We start from the raw sequence: 14532 nt of genomic DNA on the forward strand, positions 1-14532 counted from the left end.
ACCAGCATTGATTCTGTTAGAAACTGGCACCATTCACCTTTTACATATTGTCACTCAAAGGACAATAGTGCTAAGGCTTCAGAATAAGAAAGGCAGAATAACAAGTACAAAGAAGATACTCCCAATTTGGAAAGTAGAATGATGGGAACTGACCAGTTCCTGACCTTGATGGCCCAAGGGGATCTCTGGAAGCACGCATTTTGCCTCTGGCCCACAGCCTCACTATTTGGGGTGTCACGCCTCACTCTTGTTCTTTGTTCTCAGTTTTCTGCACATTATGAAGATTAATACTGTAGGCAGCCATCCCAGGCCAACAGCTTCACATCATGAGACCAGAGGTCAAAGAGGAATGCAGATACTCTGTGGCAAGAAGAGAGAAAAGGGGATTTTTTCCCTTAATATCTGACACGTAGTGGGTGTTCCCTAGGGCCTTTTTTTAATGGACTTGGGAAAGTAAAATTAATATATCTCAGTTTTGTTTTAAATACTCAGTGTTTGGCATTTTAGAAGTTTGAATATTTTTCTTATTGGTTCAGGGGTTGCTGCAGTGGAGAAAAGCGATGTTCCCAAGGAGTAAGATGTAGAAGGAGGAAGCCTGCTTTGCATCTCAGGGTTGAGATCCCTAAGCCCTGAGCTCGGGGGAAGCTGAGTGAAGAGAAAGCTAGACTCAGATCCCAACTCTGACCCAACCTTGGTGTTGAGGCCTTTATAACACCAGTGGGAAGAACGGAAGCAAGAGAGTCTATCCATTCAAATCGATTTAGAAGAGGTAGAAACTCATATTCAACTTTGGGATGGACCCTTCCTTTGTAAAAGTAAAGCTAACGCCACAGAAAATGAGCTCTTCGTTTGAGAGTCTGTGGCTCCATGGAAGGACATGCTGGCCTCAATGTTCCCTCAGGAGGGAGAATTGTAAGGAAAAAAAAAAAAAGCACGAACAAGCCAAAGCAATATCTAACACATTATTTATTGAAGACTGAATTAGGACTGACTCATTGCAGACTCTGAAAAATACTGGTGTTGGATTATGGTATATTTGATGAGACTGCCCACTGGGACACATTGGAAGGTCTGGTTTCCCAAGCGAGAAAGGGACATTTTTCCTCTGAGGCTTTCTGGGAGGCCGGCAGGCTCCAAGACAGGAAGCAAAGACTTGAAGAGAACTGAGGCTGCAAGCAATGTTCTGGGCCTCAGACCGTTGGGCCTGGACTCTGAAGACTAGAGACAAACCTGAGGGAACTCTAAGGTGGTGGAGAGGAACGCTGGCCTTCGTCACCAGAATGTGTCACTGGGGAGTGCGGCCATCAGCATTCTCAGACTAGGGCCTGTGGGCCTTGTGGACTCAGGGGGAAATTCTCTCCAGCTCACGGAGGAAAGCAGAGGACTAGACAGTATCTCTGAGGTCCCTGCCCACCCCCGTCCCATATCCTTCCTTGTCCTTATCTCGTTCAGTGTCTCATCGTAACTGGAAGTGTTGCTTCATCCCCACAGAGGGAAGTTTGCAGTCACTTCGAGAAAAGCGGACTATGTTCATCAGTAACAGACATTCACCAGCTCCCTGGAAAAATCCACCAGGAGCCGTGACAGCAGGTGTAGACTGGCGTGGCTGCCCTGGGCTTGGGCCCACAGCAGCACGGCGTCTCAGGTGCTCCTGACTCCCCTAACAGTCCAGGGTGCTCAGTGAGGCCAGGAGCCTTGAAGGGGATCTACTCTTGACCCCCTTCCTCCACCCCCCCAAGAGAGAGCACACAGAAGCAGACACCTGTCACTCGCAGTGAATCCAGTGATAATTATATAAATCATTAACAATACTTTGTATCTGGCCACCAGGTTTCTCGTTTTCAAGTGCTTACACAGCTGTATGTTCTAAGTAGCATTGACAGCAGAACAGAATTCCAAGGAAAGATTATGAGCTAAGTAAGATAAAGCCTGGGGGTCATTTTAAAGCCTCATTAATTCTTTTCTTCTTGTTTTGCTTTTTCTTGTGGAAATGTTCAATCATAGCAAACGTAGAGAAAATACAGTATAATGAGTCTCCATGTACCAGTAACGTAGCTTCAAAAATTATGGGCAGCTGTAAAATCATGTTTCATTTATATCTGCAATTTTGTTGGAGAGGGTGGGTACTGGAGGGTTTTTTTTTTTTTTTTTTTAAAGCAAATCACTGATAACATGTCTTTTCACTCACAAAGGCTTTAGCGCCCTTAGTAAAAATCCATCCCACTTGATGAAGCAATCAGATTCTAAAACACTGCTTCTCTTGCCAAGATGTCCCATTTGCTAAGACTAGAGAATGTCTGTCAAAATAGCGGTTAGAGTAGAGACACACTGCTTGTCCACTCACAAACACGTGGTATTCTTCTTAGAACAAGAACAGATTGCTAACGTGACATCCCAATAATTTAGAGACCATTGATGTACTGTCCATATTTTAAGGAGCAGATAGTTTGAAACTATGGTCTAGACTCATTAGTCTGCTGATCTGATCTCTATTATCCACGGTCAGGAAAACTTATGTGGCACTTGGCCATTCCCAGGTTCTCCAAAATTAGAGCAGACTGGGTTGCCTACGTGACCTGGTCCAAGGCCGTCCCCAGCCACAGAGATGAGAGCTCTGCTCCGAGGGCTAGGGCTCAAGAAGTCACTAGTAACTTGGTCAAACGTTGCCAGCCATTTCTTCATGCTTCTGATCCAGTTAAAAGATCCCTACACTGAAGTTTTACCTTCCTAAAACAAAGCAAAGCAAATGCTCAATGACTGGGGGGAAGTGTGATAAGGAAGAGTTACAGCTCTTCCACAGAGGGTAACCACCAGAAACTCTAAAGATAGAAACTGTCAAAAGTGTGTGTCCCTGAGGATTGAGTGGGGTCTTGGGACATGGATAGAGGAGAAGGAAATTGCTGCTCACTGTATGTCCTAAGTGTCATTTGATTATTTTGCCATGGAGATCTACTTATTAAAAGAGTAAAAAGAGAAGACTACCTCTCCTAGAAATAAAAAGCTTACAAGACTTGTAAGAATAGACACATCCATGGGGAAGAGTACACAAATTAGTAAATACCAGGAATTCAATATTGTAATTTAAAGGGGAATTATAAATCATGGGAATTGGAAGAATTATTCAATCGTGGTATAGCAATTATTGGTTACCAAATTCAATAAAAATTTGAGTCTCATTTCATTATCACTTTTGCAATATGAACATTGATTAGATTAAGAGATCGTATGTGGAAAACCAATGTATAAATAACTAAAAGAATAAAAGTGAATATTGATCCAATTTCTGGGTGGGGACCAAATCTCTAAATGTCAAATCAACAGAAGAAATCACAAAAAGAATGGATAAGTTTGACAAAATAAGATTTAGAACTTCTAGATTCCATAAAACAATTAAGCAGCATTGAAACCATACAATAAATCGGAAATAAGATTAATAAAAATTATGCCAGACAAATGTATAATATTCTTACTGTATAAGAACTCATGTAAATTGATAGCAAGAGTGCGAAGACCCCAGCAGATAAACAAGCAGGAGGCATCACAAGCAGAAAGAGCGACCACAAATCACCAACACAGATTTTGAAACCATGATTAGATTCAGTCATAAAACATTAATTTAAAAACAAAATGCCACGTTCATCCGACAAATTGGCAAGAAAAAACTTTAAATGGCAATATCTAACTGGGACAAGAGTGAAAAGAAATTGATGACCTTATATACCAGTGAATCAACGATTTGGCAAGATTATCGAAAACCTTAAAAATACGAATATATTTCAACCCAGCATTGCCCCATCTGGCACTCTGTCATAAACCAACATCCCGAATAACTGATTACAGCTGCCCTGTCTGTCACCCCTCCTTCTAGATTTCATTCCTTGCCTGATAGCTGCCTTCCCTGCTAGGCTCTAAGCCTGATGAGGAGAGATGTTGGCTTTCTTCATAGCTACCCCAGTACTACGTGCAGGGCTTGACATATAACAGGCGGTGTTAGTTCAGAGTGAAATTTGGCCAACACTTTAAACATAACAAAAAGAGGAAGGGCTTGCTCATTCAACAAGGAGAGAATGGTTAAGTAAATTTTCAAACACACATACAATGGGAACCATTAAAATGAGGCATATAAGAAGTTCCTAACAGGATGGGAAAATGTTCATAGTCTGATGTTATGGAAAAAAAGAACACAAAACTGATATATGGTATGATTTCAACATAAACGGAGAAAACTTTTAATTGCATCTTTTATTTTAAGATATCCCCTTATTTTTTACATGCCACTAAGAATTTTAGAATGTCCCAGCTGCGGGGTCTAGCAAGGTAGCCCCGAGGCAGCTGTGGCAAAGAACCCTCCCACGCAGAGAGGGAGGGGACAGAAACGTGCTCATCTCCACTTTGTCGTTGGCTGGAGGGAAGGAAAACATCTGGCCCAAGAACGTGAACGGCAAACTGGTGTTTGCGCTAGCTTGCATTTTGAATTCCCGCTACCAGCGCGGTCCAAAGAACCTCAAGCAGAGAATTTAACTCAAAGTCGTCTCGGGTTGGTGGTGCCTCCCGATGGCTGACAAGAGCAAACCCAGATCTCCTCCGTGAGAATTCGACCTCCTCCATGGGGCTGGCAGCACTTCTGAGTCACCATAGCGATGTTAGCAAGTGAAAAGCTTCACCCTAGAATTGGTGAAATAGAATAAGCCAAATCCTAACAATGGCCAATTCAGTGGTGAGCTTATAGATCAAAATTACTTGTAAATGATGTATTTTATACACATTTTTATGTATTATAGATATATTTACATCTTGTAGATATGTTTTTTAAAGATTTCATTTATTTGAGAGAGGGAGTGGCTGCGGGGGAGGGGGTTGGGGGGGAGGGCAGAGGGAGAAACGGGTTTTCCACTGAGCAGGGAGCACAATGCAGGGCTCAATCCCAGGACCCTGGGATCATGACCTAAGCCAAAGGCAGGTCTTTAACTGAGCCACCCAGGGGCCCCTAGGTATGTTTTATATAATGTATTTTGTAGAATGCAGATATATTCACTATTTGGGAACACAGAATTATTTTATTTCAAAATTTAAATATATGGGGTCCTAGGGGAACTTGTTCTAAAATTTAACACCATCCAAGGTCTCTGTGACTGCCCTGCACTTCCTCTTGCCTTCCACACTCCTTGCCCACCAGAGCTACTCTAATAGCTAATTTTAATTAGTTTCTTTCCTATCATTTTGTGAAATTCAGTATATCCTGAGAAGATAAATCTGATGGTCAGGTATAGAGCCTCTTTCAGACTGTGAATGTGTGTGGAAAGGCCTGTCATCAGCCTCATTAACATTTTTGAGCACCTGTTAAGTGCAAGATACTGGGTTAAGCCTGGAAGGAGGAGCCAGTGCTACAGAGGGGTGAGTCTCTACTTCTCTTCACCTGCTTAGTTGACAAATGTCTGTTGTGCACCTGTTATGCAAGGCCTTAGGAATCTGATGGTAGACATGGTGGCAGTTGAGCTATATTATACACATATAAACGAAGACTGGGAAAGGCTCTAGGTTTAAGGCTGGGACGTCTGAGGCTTCTGTTTACATAGCAAATTATATATAGGACATATATATATAGGATGAATATAGTATAGAGACTATGAGTTTATTTCTTGGTACATACACAACTTGAATGTATTAAACAAGGGGGTTCAGGATGGAGTTCATACAAAAGATCAGAAAAAAGAAGTTCCTCAGGGGAGAAAGACAAGTCAGAACTGAAAGTAATGGTTTTGGAAATTGACTATGGATTTTCTAGGAAACCCCACTTTTATATTGAGAAATACTATTTCGAATGCCTCAACCCTTGAGTGTATCTGTGCTAAGTAATCAGAGGAGGTGGGAATAATAGGAACAGGTATTAGAATAAGAAAGCATGAAGCGAGGAGGGAGACTTGTTCAGACACCAGATTCATCCAAGGTTCAGGAAGGCCCATCAGTTGGCTTGCTCTCAGAAGGGCCCAGGGGATTTATGCAGGGGCTGTCCCCTGGGGGGTGTTGATGAAGACTCACCATCCTATGTGCCCTATGTGCCAGAGATACAATGATGACACAATTGCACCCCTCTGCCCAAGGAGATGGTCAGTGACTGCCCAGGGCTGCCGCTTCCAGGCCAAAATCTATGACATAACAATAATCTATTTATGCAACATTTAGCTTAAAGAAAGGGGACTGCTTTCATCGTTTATCTTTTTACCTCCACCTCCCCCCTCCCAACCCCAAGTCCAGGTAAGTGACCATCCACCACTCTCTCTGGAGACCTGGTCACCCAAACGGATGAGCCCCGGGCAGGGTCCGGTGAAGGCCAGGGCTGGGCACTATCCAGCTCAGTCAAGGGCACAGCAGACTGGGTTAGAGATACAACTACTTCCGGCCAAATACCAAAGCCCACAGCTCCGGGAAGCCAGGCCCAAGTCCAAATACCATCAGAACGGCCGGGGCTGCCTCTTCTGCTTCACTTCCCAGCACAGCGCTAGCTTTAGCCGCACTTCCAGGATTATGTAACACATTTTTGTCACGGTCCATATGACCAGGGGAATGACAAAAATAATGATGGCGTGTAGACATGCACGGTGGTACAGTTATCGACGGGATCCTAGGTGAGAGGGCACGTCAGCCCAGCGCAGGTGGACGGAGCCAGGTGGACGCGCGTCCGTGCCACGGGACGTTTCCTGTACGCGGGCACACACATGCATGCGTGAATCCAAACTCCGCACGCAGTTCGGCGAAGCGGGTGGGGCGGACGCGGGACTCGCGCGGGCGGGGCGGGGCGGCGCGGGGCAGGTGCGGCCTCGGGCGGTGCGGCGGCCGGGCCCGGCCCGGCGAGGGGAGGTCCCGCAGCCCGCCCCTGCGCCCGCCCCTCGCCGCCCGCGGCTCCTCCTCGCTTCGCCATGGTGGAGCGGGGAGACGCGGCGCCGCTGCTGCGCTGGGCCGAGGGCCCCGCCGTGTCCCCGCCGCAGGCCCCGGAGCTGCAGGCTGGAGGCCGGGGCTGGGGCAGCGGCGGGGGCGGCCGGCCCGCGGCGGAGCCGCCCAGGAGGCGGGAGCCCGAGGAGCTGGGCGCCTCCGAGGTGCTGCTGCAGCCCGGGCGCCTGGAGCTCGGCGACGTGGAGGAGGACCAGGTGGTGGCCGTGTTCGTGGTCACCTTCGATCCCCGCTCGGGTGAGGGCCGCTCCGGAGGGGGGCGGGGGGCGGGAGACAGTCGTCCACCCCCGGGCTTTGGGGGCGGCGGGGGGAGGGGCTCGCTGCGCGCGCACCCGCACCCACACACCTGCACCCCCCCACCCCGCCGCCTGGCTCCGTCCGAGCGAACAGAGTGCCCCCGCGAGGTCTGGGCGCGGGACGCGGGGCTTTGTTCCCTGCGTCCTCCGGACCCCTCTCCTCCCGTCCCGCGGCCTTCCTGCAGAGCCGCGGTCCGCGCCCCCCTCCCCACAGCCTTGTTTGCACTTCTCCAATGCTGGCCGATCCTATGTGCGGCCACGGGCGCGCTGGCTTTTGTTTTGTTGCTTTGCTGAAAGGTTTTTTCCCCATCAAGAGCAGAAACGCCCCCCAGGTGAACTCCTGTAACGGGTTGTACCGAGCTCCCAGGTTCTCTGCTGCCCCGCCCTCGCTCCCCATCGCTCCCCGCACGGTAACTTTCCAAGCAGCCAAGTTCACTCGCTCTGACAACACATTTTGAGGAATCCGTGCAGGGAGCATTAAGGGATGGTATTGAGGGATTAAGCTGGAGACGGATTAAAGGAGAAGCCTCCTCAAGTAGACTCTTCCTGGTTGATTTGGAGAATTAAAGGGTTATCTAAAATAATCTTGGACTTAGCCACCCAGAGTGTCCAAGTGAACGGTAAGAAACTTCATGGGGGGTCAAAAGTGAGTGAATATGCTTCCTCGGAAATTCTCAGGCGGCGGTGAGGGGCGTCAAGCCCCAGCGCATCTGCTCTCAGTACTGAAGGAAGCAGGGCTGCTAATCCTTGTTATGGGGTTTTAGGAAACCCAGGCATTTTTCTGACCCTAACTCCCCATTGGAGTCCTGGAATGCAGAGTGCCTGTTAGTGAGGGACAAGATCTGCTTCCTCCTGGTGCTCGAGGGATGGGCTCTGAATCCCCGGATGGGCTGCCATGGGGAAAGGGTTGGGATCTTCAGGTGCCGAAAGACGCAGTTAACCTGGCCGGGTCACCTAACTAGGGCCAGGGATTCTAAACCAGCAAGACTCAGAAAGAAAGAGTGCCAGCAGGTGGAGGGACTAGGCCTTTCTGACTCGTTTTTGTTCCTTGGCCGTGGGGCTTTGAAACTTCTTTGAGGGTGACCCACTCTTAGAAGTTAATTTCACATCACAGTGCACTCATACACGCTTTACTGACTGATATTCCATGAGATAGTACTAACCTCTTCTACCTGTAGTACATAGTGGTATTTTTTTTTTTTTTTTAACACCTCCTGTTCGACTGGTATGATTAGGACTCCCAGATACCAGTAATTTGAAAAGGTACTCTTTTGACCAAAGTGATCCTTATTGCTAGACAAAAACAGATACGTTGTATTAACTAATAATATTCCCTAAGCCCTACCCCATCACCTACAGGTGAATAGATGCAGGCTTGGGACTCATTCTGGGAAACGCAGAAGGATCACTAGAAGAAACAGCAAGGGAACACTGAAGGGTCTGATTCAGCAGTGGTAGCTCTGGCAGCAGAGTGTTGGGAGGGGAAGGAGAAAAAAATCCTACACTAACCACAGATGGAGTTGATGACATCAAGGAGCACAGCAGAGCTGGGACCCTTCCGCTGCTTTGTCGGTCCCAGCTGTGACTGTGGTTTGGCCAGGTTTGGGTATATGGAATATTTGTAAGTGTGATGGTGTGATGTAGGTACATACAAGGGTGGGTCTATGGCAAGGTTTTCAGATTAAGATTAGTGTGGAAAGAAAGGATTGTAACTGATACTTGGACACTGTGCAGGCATTTACTCTTAGTGGCGTTTCATGTAATTGTGAGCATCGTTGATGCCCAGGTCATCCAGGAGCAAGCAGAGAAAGGATGAGTAAGTAATTCGGAGCTACTAACCAGTCCACCCTTGACTCTAAGTCCAGTGTTCTTTCTGGTGTACTGCATTGCCTGACGCTCTGTCCCCCAACTTTTTATCATTACCGTGTCTGGGGAGTGGAGAGGAAGGGAAGGAGCAGTGGGAGAGGCCAGGGAAGAGAATGAGTGTTTCCCCTTGGTTGGTGGTTTTTTGGTTTTTTGGAAAGCATTGTTATTCCCTGCCATTTAACTTACCTCTCTTTTGTCATCTTTCCCAGTCCAGGATGGCACTTGGCATCTTGTAGAAGTACTCTGATAGTCCTCTGTAAAGTGAAAATTACAGGGCACATCTCCCCAAGTGGAAGTTTCCGGGTCCCCCAGGGGTCCACCAGGACTCAGAGCTGCACAGTCCCTTGCGTGGTGGGTGAGGAAGTCATGGTCTAGAGAGCTGAGATGCCGGTCCTCCGTTGCCCAATGAGCTGGGGACAGTCATGGGACCAGGCTATATCTCCTGGTTTTAGTTCGGTGTTCCCCTGACTCTGCTGAGGCAGATCTGCCATGTGTTACTATTGAATCTTGGTCCACCAAGAGTGGCCCGGTGGCTCAGTGGGTTAGAGCATAGTGCTAGTAACCTGGGCCCACTGAGACGTTTGTCCTTCCTTAGCCTGTGACACCAAAAATAATAAAGTGAATACTGGCTTCTTTACAAATATCCAGAACATATCACAGAACTTCTCATGTGGGAGAAATTGTCTAGACTTTCTCTTTCCTCCTTACCTCTCCACTCCCCCCACCCCGTGTTTCTTCCACCTGTGTCCTGTTTCCTTCCGGAGAAGCTCCTCCCTTCTCCCCAGACCTACCTAGTCATTTACTGCCCCGCCCGGGGCGATTTCATTCAGCTTCCCACCTGGCATATGTCCCTGTTGGCACCTGTGTACACAAGAGGGCGAGAGAGAAGGTGCAGGAGGAGAGAAAGCACAGCTGTGGTGCATCTGTGGGGTGGGCGTGGTCTGTGCTGCGGGAGTGGTTGGAAGACAGGGTGTGAGGGAGGAGTGGAGCCTTGTTAGGGTGTGGGTGGGTGTGCACACGGGCGCGCACGCGTCTGGCAGGAATACACCACGCGATTTGCAGACTATGGCAGTGAGACAGTAGTTCTTTTGTACTTCTGAATACAGATTTTTGGTTAGGCATCTGTAGGAAGAATCAGAGAAGAAGATAGAGGCATAAAGAATGTGATTTTCTCTGGATTCATGGCTTGAAAATTATGCTGGTCAATCTATAAAGGACTAAGGACTTTGGGTTCGAGTGGAGTAGAGGTGCACACATTCGCTCTCTCCCCCTCTCCCTCCTTCCCTCTCCCTCATTCAGCCTCCCCCTGGAGCCGGGAGCCCTTAGGATGGCGGTGCTGGCCATCTGGGCTACAAAGATGCTATTGACGCCAGGCCCAGATGCGAACTATGCAAGCCAGGTGGGAGAGGTTTGGCAGCCAGAATCTTGTTTTTTCATTGTGTTCAACCCATGATTCAAGCCTGGATTTTTCATTTGTATTTCGTTCTTTGAGTTTCTAGTAAAATTTTCGTACTTCTGCCCACTTGTGTGTGGGCCTGCGGCAGATAAGTCTTTGGACACAAAGTCTGACACCAGTGACTCATTGGAGTGTTTCTTGATAAGAGATCTGCTTTAAAAGGCTACATCGCCCCCCAACACTGAGTTATTTCATGGGGAGGCTGGGGGGGGGAAATCTTGTGCCTTGTGTGTTTGCCTTGGGTTGCTGGGGAGGGCTCCCGGGAGGACTCTGGGGAAGTCTTGGGGGGTAGCTGAGGTTAAGATCCTTCTTTTCCCTTTGTTCTTCCTGACGAAGGATGAATTACTACCTGTTCTTCCCTCACCTGCTAGCCACTGCCTAAATTACACCTCAACACCTGTTTAATTTCATCTCAATGCTCCTGTTTATGTCAAGTGAGTGTGTTTAAGATCACTCCCACTAATTTTAATCTCCATACATTCTCCATGAAGTCCACACGATGCAAAACATTTTCTTTTTCAACAGTGGAGATGAGGGGACACAGCAGATTCGAGCCAGGTAGGTGTCCTAGACACAAGATTGGAGCACTGCCCAGGTCACCTGACTTGCGCAGATAGTAAATGGCTCCAGCCGTGGCTGGGGAAGTGACCAAGTAGAAGGAGAAAGGAAGATTTGGAACATAATTTTGAGATGCAAAGAGCAGTCCTGAGAATAGCCAGCTCAGAGGGCAAAGAGAAGGCCTGTTCTGCCAACCAACCAGGTCCTTGGAACGAGTAACCATGCCACATCCTTTCTCAGTAGTTCCCTCAGATGTCAGTGGAATACAGTTGTGGTTCATTTCATTAACCCCACATTGGCAGAATCTTCCCGGCTAATGGTGATTCACCTGCTTGTGGTTTTCGGGGAGAAGTCTGTTTGTGGCCATCTGCTTTGAATTCTGTTTCTTTGCTCAAAAGATAGAGTAAAGCAGGAATGGGAGCCATCGTGCCCACCAGTTATGGGGTGCCCACTGTGGCCAGGAGCTGGCCTGGAGGTTTCAGCGACCTGACCTCTGGTCCTTCCAACACTGCTCGTCACTGCCATGGTGAGAAAAGCAGATGCACTGAGCCGTTCAGTCATCTCAAGTCATAGAGCAGAGAGGGCAGAGCCCAGCGGCGAGCCGGGTCTCCGGGACCTTGCCCGCGCTCCACACACTGCTGTCAGGGTAACATGGTACAGGGCCCATGAAATGGAATGGTTTTACCACCTGAAATTAATGCATTGGAATTTAGCCATGAATCGGCCTAGGGATGACTTGAAATCACCAGGATTGACTTCTTCCTGCCTTAGGTTTCTTTAAACTGACTCTTCTTTGCTTGGCGCTTACTCTCATCCCAGGTGGTTTTAAAACTATTTAAAAGCATTTAAGACCAAAAGTCGATAGAGGCTGTTTCCTTTTCTGGTGTTTGGAGTCTTTTGAGGTTTCTTCCTTCTCTGGCATTTGGCCGCCCCCTAAGGAAAGGAGGGGAATGTGCTGTAGGGACTACAAGTATCCCTGGATTCTTGCCTTTCTTCTGGAGACAAGATTCCTTTTTACTTCCTGCCTGGAATTAGTAGATGTCTGTACGCTGATGAGCAGGAGCTGATGGACCAGGTTAAAAAAAAAAAAAAAAAAAAAAACCCAAAGCATATGTTGAGGAGGAAAGAGGGCTGCAAAACTGAGTTCCTGAGGTCAGAAGGAGCCGTGACAGGAGTGTGAGCTGACACAGCCACTGCTTATAATGTGAGGACCTCACGAGGAAATCCTTTTTTTTTTTTTTTTAAATTCAATTTAATTGCCATATAGTATATTATTAGTTTTGGAGGTAGAGTTCAGTGATTCATCAGTTGCATATAACACCCAGTGCTCATTACACCATGTGCCCTCCTTACTGCCCGTCACACAGTGACCCCATCCCCCCACCCCCCGACCCGCCAGCGACCTCAGTTTGCTCTGAGTTAAGAGTCTCTTAGGGTTTGTCTCTCTTTCTCTTTTCTTCTTTCTTTTCCCTTCCCTTCCCCTGTGTTCAAGAGGAAATGCTTGATTGGGAACCACCCAACAGGAGGGAGGAGGAGGAAGGAAAGTCACGTGTTTCCCCTTAGAGATCATTTTGGGTAAGATCTTGTTCTACTTGAAATATTTTGAGCCGAACTTTCTAGCAGGCAGCTGCAGCAGCAGCAGAGGTCTGCTCTCCCCGAGGAGCACTGGTTGCCAAAGCCCCCTTGCATGGAAGCAGAAAGAAGACAGAGGCGGCCCTCCCTGTTGGGGATAGGAGCGAGTATGTCTTAGCGAGCCCAGGAGCTCCTCGAGCATCAGCCCTGGGAGGCGCCGGTGTGCACACGGCTGCGGGCTGACCTTCCTCACTTGGGAGTGGCAAGTTCCAACCATCTGTCCATCCACAGCCAGCCTCAGCCTTGCTCTCTAGCTTCCTTCCCCAGGGTGACTGAGCTGCCTGCCCAGTAAGCTGGGCAGTCCTGGTGCCTTTCAACAGGGACATATTTGCCTTTGCATGAGCCCAGCCCCTGGCACTTGCTGCCGAGCTCTCCTCTGCCAATAGTTATTGAGCGGCTGGCTGGATGTACATAATGCACTTGGCCCCGCGTGGCCCTTCCCTGTGAGCTGTCTCTGCAGCTAGAGGTGAGGCAGGGCCTCGAGGTGGGTCCGCGGGTGGCCAAGAGGAGGGAGGAAGGAGAGAAAAGTAAGGGGGGGGGAGGCACTTGGCATTGTTGACTCCTCTCTTTTCGATGGATGGCCCCCCAGATGAGCCCTTTCTGTCACCTCCTTCGGGTCCTCCGCTTCCTGGCAGGGTCCCTAAAGTACATTGAGAGTGTTTGGGAAACCAGAGGGCTTGCAGTGGGAAGACCGAGTCTGGGGTGGCTAGGATTTGGGGAGGTTGGGGTGGGGGTGGGTTCTGGCATTAAATGCCTCGCCACAACGATTTTAGTTTTGCAGAATCACTTACCTTTAAGCGTCTGTAAGTTGAATGTGTAAACTGGTTTCCAGCTTTTGCAAATAGTGTAACATTTCTGTTAAGCATGACCTTTAGCCAAGGTGTCTCTTTATTACCCTATTTATGACACGTTGCCTCCATTAAATTTTGCTTTTGCAAAGTCCTTTCTGCTTACCTTCTGTTTCTTCCCATCCCTAGTGTTTACATTATGCTCCCCAATTTGTATGTTCAAAATTTTTTAAAGCTCAGAAAAGCTGGAGGAGTAATGCAGTGCAAACCTAGAGTCTGCCCCCATTTGTGGACACTTTGCCACATTTGCTTTATCCTTACGCTGCTCAGCTCTGATGTGAAACATGCATTCCTAAAAATCACTGTGTTAGGAAAGACTTGCTGCAAAAGTCACAGGGTCTATGGAGAAGATGGGGTCAGGGCATAGCACTCAAAACTGTCAGTGACAAGTTTCAAAGAAAATGGGAACCGAATACAAATGGTAGGACAGTTTTATATTTGGTAACTAGTTAAGAAATACATAAATACTCAAAGTATGGCACTTGACCTTAAGACCTGTCTTTGCGTATGAAGGTGAATGTCTGAAGGGTCGAGCTTGTGATTTATGGCGCCGTGGAAGCAGGGCTGTGTGCCATTTGATGGACAGTCGTGACTCTGGAAATGACAGGTGCATATCCTAACATGGTGGGCTCTGATAAGGCCTGAGGGCTTGAGGTGTGGAGGGGGCTGAGTTCTGTGTATTTCTGTGTGGCTCATTTCAGCTGGATGCATTCACATCGTGACCCTTGTGATCAAACTCATGGATCAGCAAACAGGAAATCCTCTGTGATCAGATTGTCCCCTACTGTATCAAATGCTTTGGAACAAATTCAGCCAGCATTTTAGCAGAACTGACTCTGTGTAGATAGGGGTGCTTCTCTTTTTCTGCCGAACTATTTGACAGTACGTTCCAGGCATCGTAACATGTCATTTCTGAATACTTTAGGAT

General features: G+C 48.0%; 1 protein-coding gene across 1 annotated transcript in view; it reads left to right on the forward strand.

Moving 5' to 3' along the window:
- Positions 1-6917: 6917 nt before the first annotated feature.
- The window catches only part of LOC111151944 (KIAA1147 ortholog), a 42136-nt gene continuing 34521 nt past the window's right edge, over positions 6918-14532 (forward strand). The window contains exon 1 of the mRNA XM_022510182.1: positions 6918-7185. Coding sequence (XP_022365890.1) covers positions 6918-7185 — 268 coding nt within the window. The remainder of the gene's footprint in view (positions 7186-14532) is intronic.

The sequence above is a fragment of the Enhydra lutris genome, unplaced genomic scaffold (assembly GCF_002288905.1).
Source record: "Enhydra lutris kenyoni isolate GAN:26980312 unplaced genomic scaffold, ASM228890v2 scaffoldscaffold27, whole genome shotgun sequence".
In the NCBI taxonomy this organism is placed as follows: Eukaryota; Metazoa; Chordata; class Mammalia; order Carnivora; family Mustelidae; genus Enhydra; species Enhydra lutris.